Here is a 13,071-nt window from a genome sequence, read left to right as displayed (position 1 = left end):
CATTAGATCTTTCCTACCCTCTTTCTGAGTCCATTAAAATTTGCTTTTCTGACATCCAACCTTAAAGTCTGAGTTGTGAGTGACTTAGGGATGTATCAAGGGAGGGAGGTCAGTGTTAAAGTATGACAGGAAAAATTAGGATCAAGTCTAAAACTCGGTGACAGTGAGTGCCACGAAGTGGGTACAGCACGGGACAAAGCTTCACATAGAATAAGTAACTTTCGTGCTAGCTATTCCAGAGTGTAAGATCACATTATAATAAATGAATCCATTATAAGGCTCATTGTTCCTGTAAGGGACACTGATCCTGTGTGATGCTGATGTCTGCGCATGTCTGAAACATTATTGACTATAGGAGGGTCTCTGAATAAGACATACTAAGTTAAGTAGGAGGAATTTTAAAAAGGAGGAAATGTGTGGGCAGCAATGTTTCTTTCTTGAGACTGTATAGGAGTCTCAGGATGGTGCTTTGCAGATGGAATGGGTGGGTAATGCGAGCAATGGAGGTTTGGGACAGATACGGCTTTGCATCTTAGGAAATAATAATGCAAATACGCAAAGGGAGAGCTTTTTCTTAATGTGCCTGAAAATTGTTTAAACAGTATGAACAAGTCTATCAGCCAATACTTAGTAACATAGTTAGCAAGGCTGAAAAAAAACATTTGTCCATCCAGTTCAGCCTATACGTCAGACTAAATCCCCAGATCAACGTCCTTCTAAAGAACCTAATAACTGTAAGATACCATATTGTTACGCTCCAGGAAGACATCCAGGCCTATCTTGAACCCCTCGACTGAGTTCGCCATCACCATCTCCTCAGTAAAAAATCTTCTTCTGTGTTGGTGGAAAAACCTTCTCTCCTCCAGACGCAGAAAATGCCCCTTGTGACCGTCACCTTCCTTAGTATAAACAGATCCTCAGCGAGATATTTGTATTGTCCCCTTATATACTTATACGTGGTTATTAGGTCGCCCCTCAGTCGTCTTTTTCTAGAGTAAAAAATCCTAATTTTGTTAAACTTTCTGGGTATTGCAGTTCCACCACCCCCTTTATTAATTTTGTTGCCCTCCATTGTACTCGTTCTAGTTCCATAATAGCCTTCCTGAGCACTGGTGCCCAAAACTATACACAGTACTCCATGTGCGGTCTAATCAGGGATTTGTACTTTATCAAAACAGATAAAATTAGAGAATGATTCTACACATGTATCTAGTAAAAGGGAACCTGTCAAGTCCTTTTTAGCATGTAAACTGTCCCCAGTGCGTTGATAGTAATGCAATGTGCCCCACTAACACTTTTTTTCATTAAACAAGGGTGTCTAATCATATGCAAAAAGCACTTTATATAGTTAGATTGTACCTTTACATTTAGTCATCGGGGTGCCCTTAATTTCATTCAGTCACGGCTGTCGCAACCCACGCAATTTCAATGACGTTCCTGCAGTTGCACCGACGTCACTCAATTCCGCTTTCAAAAATCCTGTGCTTGCACAGTGATGATCGTGGAGCCACGCATGCGCATTGCAGCTGTGTGTAGTACCCAACTTCACTGATTGTGTCACGGCGCATGCGTGGCTCCCGATCAACACTGTGCAAGCGTGGCTCCACGATACACTGAGCAAGCTAGGGATTTTTCAAAACAGATTTGAGTGGCGCAACCCCGAGAACATCGTTCCAATCGCGTTAGTCGCGACAGCCGTGACTGATTGAAATGAAGCACACCCCTATGACAAAACGAGCAGGTACGATCTGACTATATAAAGTGTTTTTTTTGCTCCTGAGTAGACCGCCGTTTTTAATGAAAAACAAAGTGTTAATTGTTCACATCACATCACTAACAACGCACTGGGGACAGTTTTCATGCTAAAAAGGACATGACAAGTCCCCTTTAAAGACAGTGTGGAGTTGAGACATCTGCAGCTATGTGATATTGCGTATTGGCAATGGACTATGTTGAGGAGACAGGAGCCTCCTTGAAGAAATCTGTTTTTAAGGCACGTATGTGATTGGTAAAGTTAGATGACATCTCAAATTTTGTCTCCGTGACTTCCACAGAATGGGTGAAGTATGAGAGAAGTCCTGTACTTGGAAGTGAGAGAAATTGATAAGGGAAATTGATACTTGTAAATAACTGTTTTTTGGCTGATTAAGCAGCACTCAAAATGGTGCCTAGCGTGCCCTCACTGGCTCATAAATGGCAGCAATCTGTCCAACCCTGGTTAAATATTATATTGACATCCTTCAAGTGGATCCGACAATCACATTACTATTTACGGTAATATTGCAATGCAAACATGTTTAGTAACCTAGGTACTTCTCTAGCGGCAAGACATTTTAGGTCCAGAGTCAGATCTATCAAGGTGTATGACGTTACTGTTGGGGGACACTGGACATTACATGTAATAGTCCACTATTCAGCGAGCCAGGAATTATTGACGCAGATTTATAAGGAAGGGAATAAAGCCAGGGATTACAGAAGGAATCCCCTTTACAGATATTAGTGGAATATGCAGACCAAAGCCCCCTTTTCACATTCGGTGGACTGCAAATAGGATAATTTATGGTAACCATGAAATGACAGTAACTGAGCAGAAACTAGGTTACTATAATCTCTTTAAGCATTATAAAATAAAATATGATACATCCACAAATATTACAGTAAAAATTAATAAAAAATGTACAACAGAAAAGCAGTATATGGTAGAAAACACAAGTGTAAGATTCAGAGCCATTTCACAAACAAAAAACAGTGATGAGCTCTGTAAATAGCCACCATACACATTAGATAGCTGAGAGGTATGTCCTCTGACTCCACGATACACCAGAAATGTGGGGCTCAGCCGAGCGCTCCTGTGTTCTATATGGGGGAGTTGCAGAGCTTGTGAGCTTTATCTTGGCTGGCTATCAAAAATGAAGGGGGGACCTCAGCTCATTTTATTTTAATTATTTATTTAAATAATTAAAAAAAATGGAGTGGTGAAACCTCTTTTTTGATAACAAGCCAAGATAAAGCTCACTCCTGGGGGCTAACGCCTGCAGCTGTCGGTTTTGCCTGCACTGGTTATTTATTTATTTTTTTACAGAGTGTGCCGGCCAGTCACAACCATGCCAATACTTGCCATGGCTGTGATTGAGCCAGAAGTGCCAACACAGTTAATCTTGTTGATTGGCAGTAGCCTTTCATAAAGCTTTGTTTGGGCTGCCTGGAGAAGTTTGAGGTCCTTGCATGATGTTTGTTACAGACCCCAAACTTTACAGTGGGGTTCGCCCATGCCTAGCTGTGACCTTTTTCCCATACATGGGCTACTTACACTGTTGGTCAAAAAAGACAGACCTTTCAAGCTATCAGTCACTAGCAATCATCACCTTCATTGGGGTAACAGTCTTATGTATTGTGTCTTTCGAGTTTGATAAAAACATACAAGATGTTTTTTTCTTTTTGAGTATAAGTTTTTGGACATACCTACCATACATTGCATTTAGTATACAGCAATCAAAACTTTTAGTACATTTGTTACATTCCCATAGGCTTGAGGAACAAACTTCTCTGTATAAACCACTTCCTTCTAGAAGCATGACGTAACTTACATACTGTAGTTTAGAAGCTAATTTTACCTGTCAACATCACACTGCAGAAAAAAAATTATTTGATTTAATGCTGCAGGAAATGTAAAAAAATATCGGAGCCAGAAAATCCCTTGTCCAAATAGTTCTGTAATGAGAATATAACATCCTATTTTTGTGTTTATGTGATACAAAGAAACATTGCCACAAAGGGCTTCCTCTTATTTCATGGTAGAGCAATGCTAAGGAATTAGTAAGGGTCACACATGCAAGGGCAGTGCAGGAAAGCAGAAAATTGCAATTAAGCGATAAGTATGCCAGATGGAAATCCCATGCCTTTAATAAAGATAGGACATCTTGTTTTCCATCGTAATAGGAACATATTGCTTAAAGCAATGCAGCAATTTGGAGTGAGGGGCTACCACTGGCTGCACGTTGGCTCAAAGAGTCTGACATGATCCAAGCGGCTTTTTGCCTTTGATCTATCAGGAAACTAGTGGAGAATTCAGGCTACAAATGCCATTATTAGCGCTGCAGTCTGATTGAGAATATACAATTCCTTTATCAGCTCTACTGTAGTTAACCCTATGGTAAAATGAGAGTTCTGCCATAGGAACTGCAGTTTACAAATAATCATAAATGACTTACAATTTACCCTGACAGTGGCCACATACATAGTAAGCACTATATCAATATTCCACAGTGCTTTACAGACATCATCGCTGTCCCCATTGGGGCTCACAATCTAAATTCCCCATCAGTATGTCTTTGGAGTGTGGAAGGAAACTGGACTAGCTGGAAAAAGCCCATTCAGACATGGGGAGAACATATATTTGATCCCAGGACTTCAGTGTTAACCACTGAGCCACCTCGCTGTCCATTAAATGCTTCCTAGAAATGTTCATAAATGCAATGCAATACAATGCTGAATACAAAGAGTATGCAATGTGGGCCAAAACTTCACTGGCGACAGCTCATGGAAACCCAACATGTCTTCTAACTCCAGTAGGACACAAGCTAATAGTATCCACGTGCTGCAGGACCATGGAGTCACTATTTATACTGTACAGTATACAGAAATCAGCAGAAATTATAGGGGTATGCCCAGAAGAACAATACATTTCATTAGACATGTCATGAGGATCACATTTTAGGAGGTCTCTGTCTCCCAGATGTCCGGAAAAAGGGTTTTCACAGTGAAAAGTAGCTGACCCTGCCAAAATGTATATTAGTTCATATAATGTGATAAATTCATTAAATATTTACGCTTTGATCCCACAAAACAAAATACTTGAAATTTCTGATGGATTTTTTTTTACTTGAGACCAGGACTGAACACAACATAGCCGAGACGTATTTTTCTAGAATCACATAATTACATTTTTAACCCTATTTAGTCAGTAGTAGATCAGAAAGGAAAGAGAAGTAGAAAGAACAGACCATTACGTCTGCTCTTTTCTATCCATTTCTTGCTTTGCTGAAAAAACCCCTGTACTATTTGCACTAAACACCATCTTTAAAACTGGACTCTTTATGAATTGCAGTTAAATGGTTTTTAAACTCTTCTTTCTTCAGGAGAGCGCTGATCTCCATTTCTCAGCTTGTTTCTTTAGAGTGGACAGTGCACTCCTAAAGACTGACACTTCGGGCACGCGGCATGGTCTCACCGCCGGTCTGAACTCTGCGCTCTTCGATGCTGATAGCAGAATTAAATTTGCCTCTGCACCATCGGTGGAGCACAGGGTCACTGAAGCTGGCCAGATACAGCAATCATGGCAGCTTCAGAACCGTGCTTGCGTGCGGATTAGTAAACATGTTGTAAGTGTTGACTCCTTGTCTAGGAAACCAGCCTCCTCTGAAATACTGCAGCGGTGGACGATAATCTAGGATTAACCCTCCTAAGCCGTCTATATGGGCATGTAGGTCATAGGAAGCTCAATAAAAGGACACCTTGATATCAGTGATCTGATATCTTATTCTGGAGAAATCCATGTTTCGCTTATATGTAAACGAGCTGTTCAGGACTATGGGCCAGACATAGATCTGCATGAGAATCTCCTCCAGAGATTATATTAAATAAAAGGAGAAGTTACCAGTGTGAGGTGTAATGGCCGCTCTCTGCTCTCCTGATCTACAGCAGGTTCCTACCTACCCACAAATGCAGGCTTTACTGAGAGAGGTGTCCACATTCATCCAGGAATTCACACATCAGCCTAAGAGAGCTATTCATACACGTAGGAACCCATCAGATATTTGAGACAACCTTGACGTTGGTTGCTGAGCAGGCATGATTTGGCCAAATTATGTGCAAAACATCTAATTTTTTTTCCTAATATTCAGAAGCCATGTTAATATTCATATTTCATATACTTCACATTGACATGCTTTAGCACGATAGAGTGCAACCTTTTTTAGTATACCGCTCTCCTGATCTGACTGCAGGGCTGTGTGTCATTATACCTTACACATCTGTGCGTTCCTCTCAGCTTCAGTTTCCACCTCACAGGCCAACATCGTTGCAATAATGTTGCCGTACAGCAGAGCTGTGAGAGCTGCAGCTGTTAACATGTTTGTAAGGAGACAAAGTTCAGTTCTACTGTTCTGTGCTATCACTTGTCTCTTACTAGTTACTCCTCTTTCATTTATAATAATTAGTGATGAGCGAGTATACTTGTTACTCGAGATTTCCCGAGCACGCTGGAACAGCTCATGTAAATATAAGAAAAATGTGGATTTCCCTGGAATAGGATATCAGATCATAGATAACAAGGTATCATGTTATTCAGCTTCATATGACCTACATGCCCATATAGACGGCTTAGGATGGTTAATCCTACTGACATATTCTCTATAATATGGCGCCCATCTAACAGGCCCTACTGTATGCCAGCCTTATACATCTTAATTTCTAACACTTTACAACTGAATCCAACTGTATACCCCATTTTACAGTCCTGTACAGAGCACTACACAGCAGAACACAAAGTGCTGAGCCATGAGGTTCCCATGTGCCTTACTACAGCATCCCACTTACAGCTCTACTATGTGGATGAGGCCCAACTCTGCAATCAATAGTGGTTCCTCCAGCAATACCTCAATCACTGCATTACATCGAGGGGTACAGATCCAGACACAGTCTTAGAGGTAATGCCTAGCTTTATTGTAACTTTAGTAATAAGACCGGTACTCAGTTTGTCCATGTCTTAATACAACAGAAACATTTTAGCCTTCCTAATTGTTGAATTCTAACCATAGAAGGTGTTATTCCTGGAGACCTCGGGATGAGAGGACATGGCCAGAGGTTTGGATAGGGTCCAATGACGAGTGACCTGTGCTCATTTCCTATTGTTATGTGAGTGACGTCCAACACTCCTATCACTAGGCACGTCACAACACAAAGCCACCAGCAGTTACAGAAGCAATCTCCGGCATGTCTGCAGACCAGACCAGGCATGAATTGGCACGGCATTCGATAAGTGTGCCAAGTAGCCATATTCTTACACACTTACTGTTAGAGAAATAGTCTATATTGTATTAATAATTTTAATATGAATTGCTATCAGTTATTTATTGGATGTCCTCACGTCGGTCCTTTATACGGTTCTTGCACTCTTTCCACCAAAATGAGACGAGCAACCTCCTTCAGACAATGTCAATAGGTAATCATGCCGGCCACCATGTGCCCCTGGTATGAGAATATCAGCTATGACTTCAGAGGCAGAGCTAACCAGTCTAACGAATACACCATGTGCTCATCCTCATTTTCAAGTCGCCATTTCTTTAATCTTATTTTTTCAATAGGTAATAGAAGGAAACGAGGCTAATGATGAAACAATGCTTCTCTCCAATCCATACACAGGCTTCAAAAACTAATGGTTCTGCAAATGATTTTGCGTTGAATTATTAAACATTAGGGCAATGCTCTTTGGGCCTGACTTTAATTATTCATCCTGGCGTTCAGAGGCAGAATGGAAGGTTATCGTAACGGATCATTTTTTAAGCGTAAATAATAGAGAACATCAGACATGGTTCAAAAAGGAAAAAGATCCATAAACAATAACATGCTCCTTATGGATCATAAATGGTTAAAAGGAGGTAAGAGCGAAGCTTCATAGAGTATGGATGGAGGCAATAAAACTGGGGAATCTTTGTTTTGTCCTGGAATTCCAAGAATTTCCTCTATTTAGTGAGGACACAGTCAATGCAAGGCTCCATGGAGCACATCCAAACTCCGCACATTCACAGCCAGGTCTCCATGAAGAAGAATCACATATGACCCAAAACACGCGTAAAAGTAACATCTCATCTGCAAGAGGGAATGTGGCACTCGCTCTAGTATGGCTACATGGCCACCATTGCTGTGGAGAAGTCAGTGGAAAGCAGCGCAGAGAGAACAGCAGCAAACGCTGCAGCTGGCACCTACAGGTTCAGGCTTATTTTCTCATATTCAGGGGCACCATGCATAGGAGGAGGCATCTCCCCAGCTTCCTTCTCTGGTATTACCAGCTGGGGCAGATAACCAGACACACACACATGCATAGAAGGAGGCATCTCCCCAGCTTCCTTCTCTGGTATTACCAGCTGGGGCAGATGACCGGACACACATACATGCATAGGAGGAGGCATCTCCCCAGCTTCCTTCTCTGGTATTACCAGCTGGGGCAGATGACCTGACACACACACATGCATAAGGAGGAGGCATCTCCCCAGCTTCCTTCTCTGGTATTACCAGCTAGGGCAGATAAGCGGACACACATATAAGCATAGGAGGAGGCATCTCCCCAGCTTCCTTCTCTGGTATTACCAGTTGGGGCAGATGACCAGACACACATACATGCATAGGAGGCATCTCCCCAGCTTCCTTCTCTGGTATTACCAGTTGGGGCAGATGACCAGACACACATACATGCACAGGAGGCATCTCCCCAGCTTCCTTCTCTGGTATTACCAGCTGGGGCAGATGACCAGACACACACAGATGCATTTCCAGTTATTATGACTCTTCAGACTTACAAGGGGATTCTACTGTACTTTGATCTATTGTTCTAAAGTGCAAACGCGGCTCTGGTTTCCTACTGGGGCCGGACAGCTGCAGCCAAGTATCACATACAGCGTGCCCTGGGCTAGCTGGCTATGGCAACAGATTAGCCTGCACCGAGCTGTCTAGACTGTTATTAATATGCCACAGAATCACAGCACTGACCTACTAACTTGTGGCTTGTGTCTTACTAGGGAAAATGAGAACCTGTCAGAATTAGTCCACATGTGAGCATATGTGGTGGCATTGCGCACACAGACACCAGAAATGAGAGCAATGACAAGCCATGTTATTGTCACCACCACATCCAGGATACAATGTCTCCAGCCCAGGAAGCTCCAGCATCAGAGATCAGAGTCACCCAACATGTCATCCTACAGCCAGAAGCATGGCAGCACAAAGTTTCCTCCGGAGCAGCGGTACCAGCCATGTACTATAAGCTCCATGTGTCAGGGCTGCCTGCATTATTAACATGCTACCACTTGTCAGCAATGTATATGGGATCACACGTTATTAGCGCTGTCCAGCATCACAGACTGCCCAATATAAAGGGCATTTCATGAATCCATCCCCATTATAGGGAGAAGCATGGGCAGCCATCACCCAGAACACTGGGCATAGGACAATATACATTCAGGCAACTCTATTGTCTATTACTGTAAGTGTCTCCCCAGCTCCCATTGTGCTACAGCATAAGAGGGCAGCACATGGAAGGAGACAATCAGTGCAAGCCGAAAGCAACAAGACACAGTGTGTGCACATAGCATATATAGCATACATATATAGCATACCTATATAGCGAGGGCATGGGATGTGCAGCAGGTATTTATTCATCTATACATGGTATATAGTGTACATATATATAGTGGGCATATGTGATGTTAGTGCTTTTATATATATATATATATATATATATATATATATATATATATATATATACACACACATCTCATACACTCACTCACTATATATATATATACGATGTGTGTATAGTGTGTGTGTATATATAGACTGTGTGTATGATGTGTGCATATAGTGTGTGTATGATGTGTACAGTGTGTTTATGATGTGTATAGTGTGTGTATAGTGTGTGTATGATGTGTATAGTGTGTGTATAGTGTGTGTATGATGTGTATAGTGTGTGTGTGTGTGTGTATGATGTGTATAGTGTGTATAGAGTGTATGATGTGTATAGTGTGTGTATGATGTGTATAGTGTGTGTATGGTGTGTATAGAGTGTGTGTATGATGTGTATACAGTGTGTGTATGATGTGAATAGTGTGTGTATGTGTATAGTGTGTGTATGATGTGTATAGTGTGTGTATAGTGTGTGTATGATGTGTATAGTGTGTATGATGTGTATAGTGTGTGTTTGATGTGTATAGTGTGTGTATGATGTGTATACAGTGTGTATATATAGTGTGTGTATGATGTATACAGTGTGTGTATGTGTATACATTGTGTGTATGATGTGTATAGTGTGTGTATAGTGTGTGTATGATGTGTATAGTGTGTGTATGTGTATAGTGTGTGTATGATGTGTATAGTGTGTGTATGATGTGTATAGTGTGTGTATGATGTGTATACATTGTGTGTATGATGTGTAGTGTGTATGATGTGTATAGTGTCTGTATGATGTGTATACAGTGTATGATGTGTATAGTGTGTGTATGATGTGTATACAGTGTGTATATAGTGTGTGTATGATGTATACAGTGTGTGTATGATGTGTGTACAGTGTGTATGATGTGTATAGTGTGTGTTTGATGTGTATAGTGTGTGTATGATGTGTATACAGTGTGTATATATAGTGTGTGTATGATGTATAGTGTGTGTATGTGTATACATTGTGTGTATGATGTGTATAGTGTGTGTATAGTGTGTGTATGATGTGTATAGTGTGTGTATGTGTATAGTGTGTGTATGATGTGTATAGTGTGTGTATGATGTGTATAGTGTGTGTATGATGTGTATACAGTGTGTATATATAGTGTGTGTATGATGTATACAGTGTGTGTATGTGTATACATTGTGTGTATGATGTGTATAGTGTGTGTATGATGTGTATAGTGTGTGTATGTGTATAGTGTGTGTATGATGTGTATAGTGTGTGTATGATGTGTATAGTGTGTGTATGATGTGTATACATTGTGTGTATGATGTGTAGTGTGTATGATGTGTATAGTGTCTGTATGATGTGTATACAGTGTATGATGTGTATAGTGTGTGTATGATGTGTATACAGTGTGTGTACAGTGTGTGTATGATGTGTATACAGTGTGTATGATGTGTGTACAGTGTGTATATAGTGTGTGTATGATGTATACAGTGTGTATGATGTGTGTACAGTGTGTATGATGTGTATAGTGTGTGTATGATGTGTATACAGTGTGTGTACAGTGTGTGTATGATGTGTATACAGTGTGTATGATGTGTGAACAGTGTGTATGATGTATAGTGTGTATGATGTATACAGTGTGTGTATGATGTGTATACAGTGTGTATGATGTGTGAACAGTGTGTATGATGTATACAGTGTGTATGATGTATACAGTGTGTGTATGATGTGTGTACAGTGTGTGTATAGTGTGTGTATGATGTGTGTACAGTGTGTGTATAGTGTGTGTAAGATGTGTGTACAGTGTGTATGATGTGTGTACAGTGTGTATGATGTGTGTACAGTGTGTGTATGATGTGTGTACAGTGTGTATGATGTGTATGATGTGTGTACAGTGTGTATGATGTGTGTACAGTGTGTGTATGATGTGTGCTTGTACAGTACACCAGTCAGCACTGTCAGGGAGTCGATCACATGTGTGAATGAGATCATGCCATTGTCAGGCACCGATCTGACGGAGTGTCCCGGGATTTGCGCTGACCAGGCACCGTGCGTGCGATCAGTGTCTTATCATGGGGCAGACCGCGGAGACCCCCGGGCCGCTCCCGGGCCAGCAGTGTGCAGTGACCGCGGGGCCGGGGAGAGTGGGACCATCACCTGCTGCCAGTTCTCCTCCAGGGACGGCATCGCTGAGAAGTAGCCCGTGTCGTGCACAATCTGCAGCTCCTGGAAGATGCTGTAACTAGCCAGAACATCCATGGCTGCAGGCGGAGAGGCTGAGCGGGTAATCCTGTGCCGGCTAGATCCACAGTCCGATCACCGCTGCGCACAGTCAGGGGAAGCAGCGGTACACGAGGGTGCTGCTCAGTCACCGGCCGGCAGCGGAGTGTGCGGAGCCAGTGTGCGGCTGGACCAGGAGGAGGGATGCGCCTCACTGACACGGGCTTGTCATCTCTGTGCTGTGCTCTCTGTTTAGGAGGTGGGGGAAGAAGCGCTTCAGCTTTTCCTCCTCTCTTCCAGCCCCCCCTTCCCCCCTTGCTGCTTAAGACACTTTCTTCCTCCTCCTCCAGATCTGGCAGATGAGTAAACTCCTCCCCTCTTCTTTACTCATCCTCCTCCCTTGTATAGTCAAGGTGCGCATGCGCGAAAAATTTCTTGGAAAAATCTGCCATTCAGTAGAGCATGTGACCATGTAAGGAAACTAGGGAGGGAGGGGGCGTGTCTTAGTGAAGCAGAGGGTTGTGACAGTCTTATGGACTAATTAAACACCAGAGATTTCTGTACAGGGCGGGATGCTATGACAAACAAGCGTTTTGATTGGCTGGCGGGAAAACTTCTAGGCTGCCTTACAAGGCAGTGTAAGGAGAGCTATTTTTAGAAGGCTATATAAGCAGCGGCCGGAGAGTCCAAGTAGCAGAACGTTTGCGGAGCACGGGCTCAATGGATGGATGCGGAGCCGGAGCGGCACTATTCGTGCTGTACAGCTCGGCTTGTGTGACTCCACCATCGTCTCCGGCATCCTCACAAACGCACCGTGGTTCCCTAGAATGGTGTGTGAATGCGTGCATGGAAATGGATGTTACGTAGGAAGTGATGGAGGAGAACTGTTATGTGGCAAGCGGTGTCCTCTGAGGTGACACCTGAAAGAAGTCTTCATTACAGCTGCTGTATAACGCTCAGCGGTCGCCACTGGCTGCCCTGAGAAAGGGACTAGTATGATATCATGTGCCTCACTCTGCCCCCGTAATACCACCATCTGCCCCTGTAGTACAACCATCTGCCCCTGTATAATACAACAATCTGCCCCTGTAATACCACCATCTGCCACAATGACTCCACCATCTGCCCCAGTGACTCCATCTGCCCCTGTAATACAATCATCTGCCCCGGTGACTCCACCATCTGCCCCTGTGACGCCATCTGCTCCCCGTGACTCTGCAATCTGCTCCCGTGACGCGACCATCTGGCCCTGTAATACCACCATCTGCCCCTGTGACTCCACTATCTGCCCCAGTGACTCCACCATCTGCCCCTGTGACTCCACCATCTGCCCCATGACTGCAATCTGCCCCTGTGACTCCACAATCTGCCCCTGTGACCACAGTCTGCCTCTGACTCCATCTGCCCCATGA

At 42.9% G+C, this 13,071-nt stretch overlaps 1 protein-coding gene across 1 annotated transcript in view; it reads right to left on the bottom strand.

Annotated features, from left to right (window-relative positions):
• Positions 1-12,080, bottom strand: part of KLF7 (KLF transcription factor 7) — a 223,429-nt gene extending 211,349 nt beyond the window's left edge. Inside the window, exon 1 of the mRNA XM_077275731.1 lies at positions 11,597-12,080. Within this exon, the coding sequence (XP_077131846.1) occupies positions 11,597-11,698 (102 nt within the window). The 5' untranslated portion in view covers positions 11,699-12,080. The remainder of the gene's footprint in view (positions 1-11,596) is intronic.
• Between the last annotated feature and the right edge of the window lie 991 nt (positions 12,081-13,071).

Source organism: Ranitomeya variabilis, chromosome 7 (assembly GCF_051348905.1).
Source record: "Ranitomeya variabilis isolate aRanVar5 chromosome 7, aRanVar5.hap1, whole genome shotgun sequence".
Classification (NCBI taxonomy): Eukaryota; Metazoa; Chordata; class Amphibia; order Anura; family Dendrobatidae; genus Ranitomeya; species Ranitomeya variabilis.
Note: the sequence above shows the minus strand (reverse complement) of the source record. Positions and strands in the feature narration are given on the sequence as shown.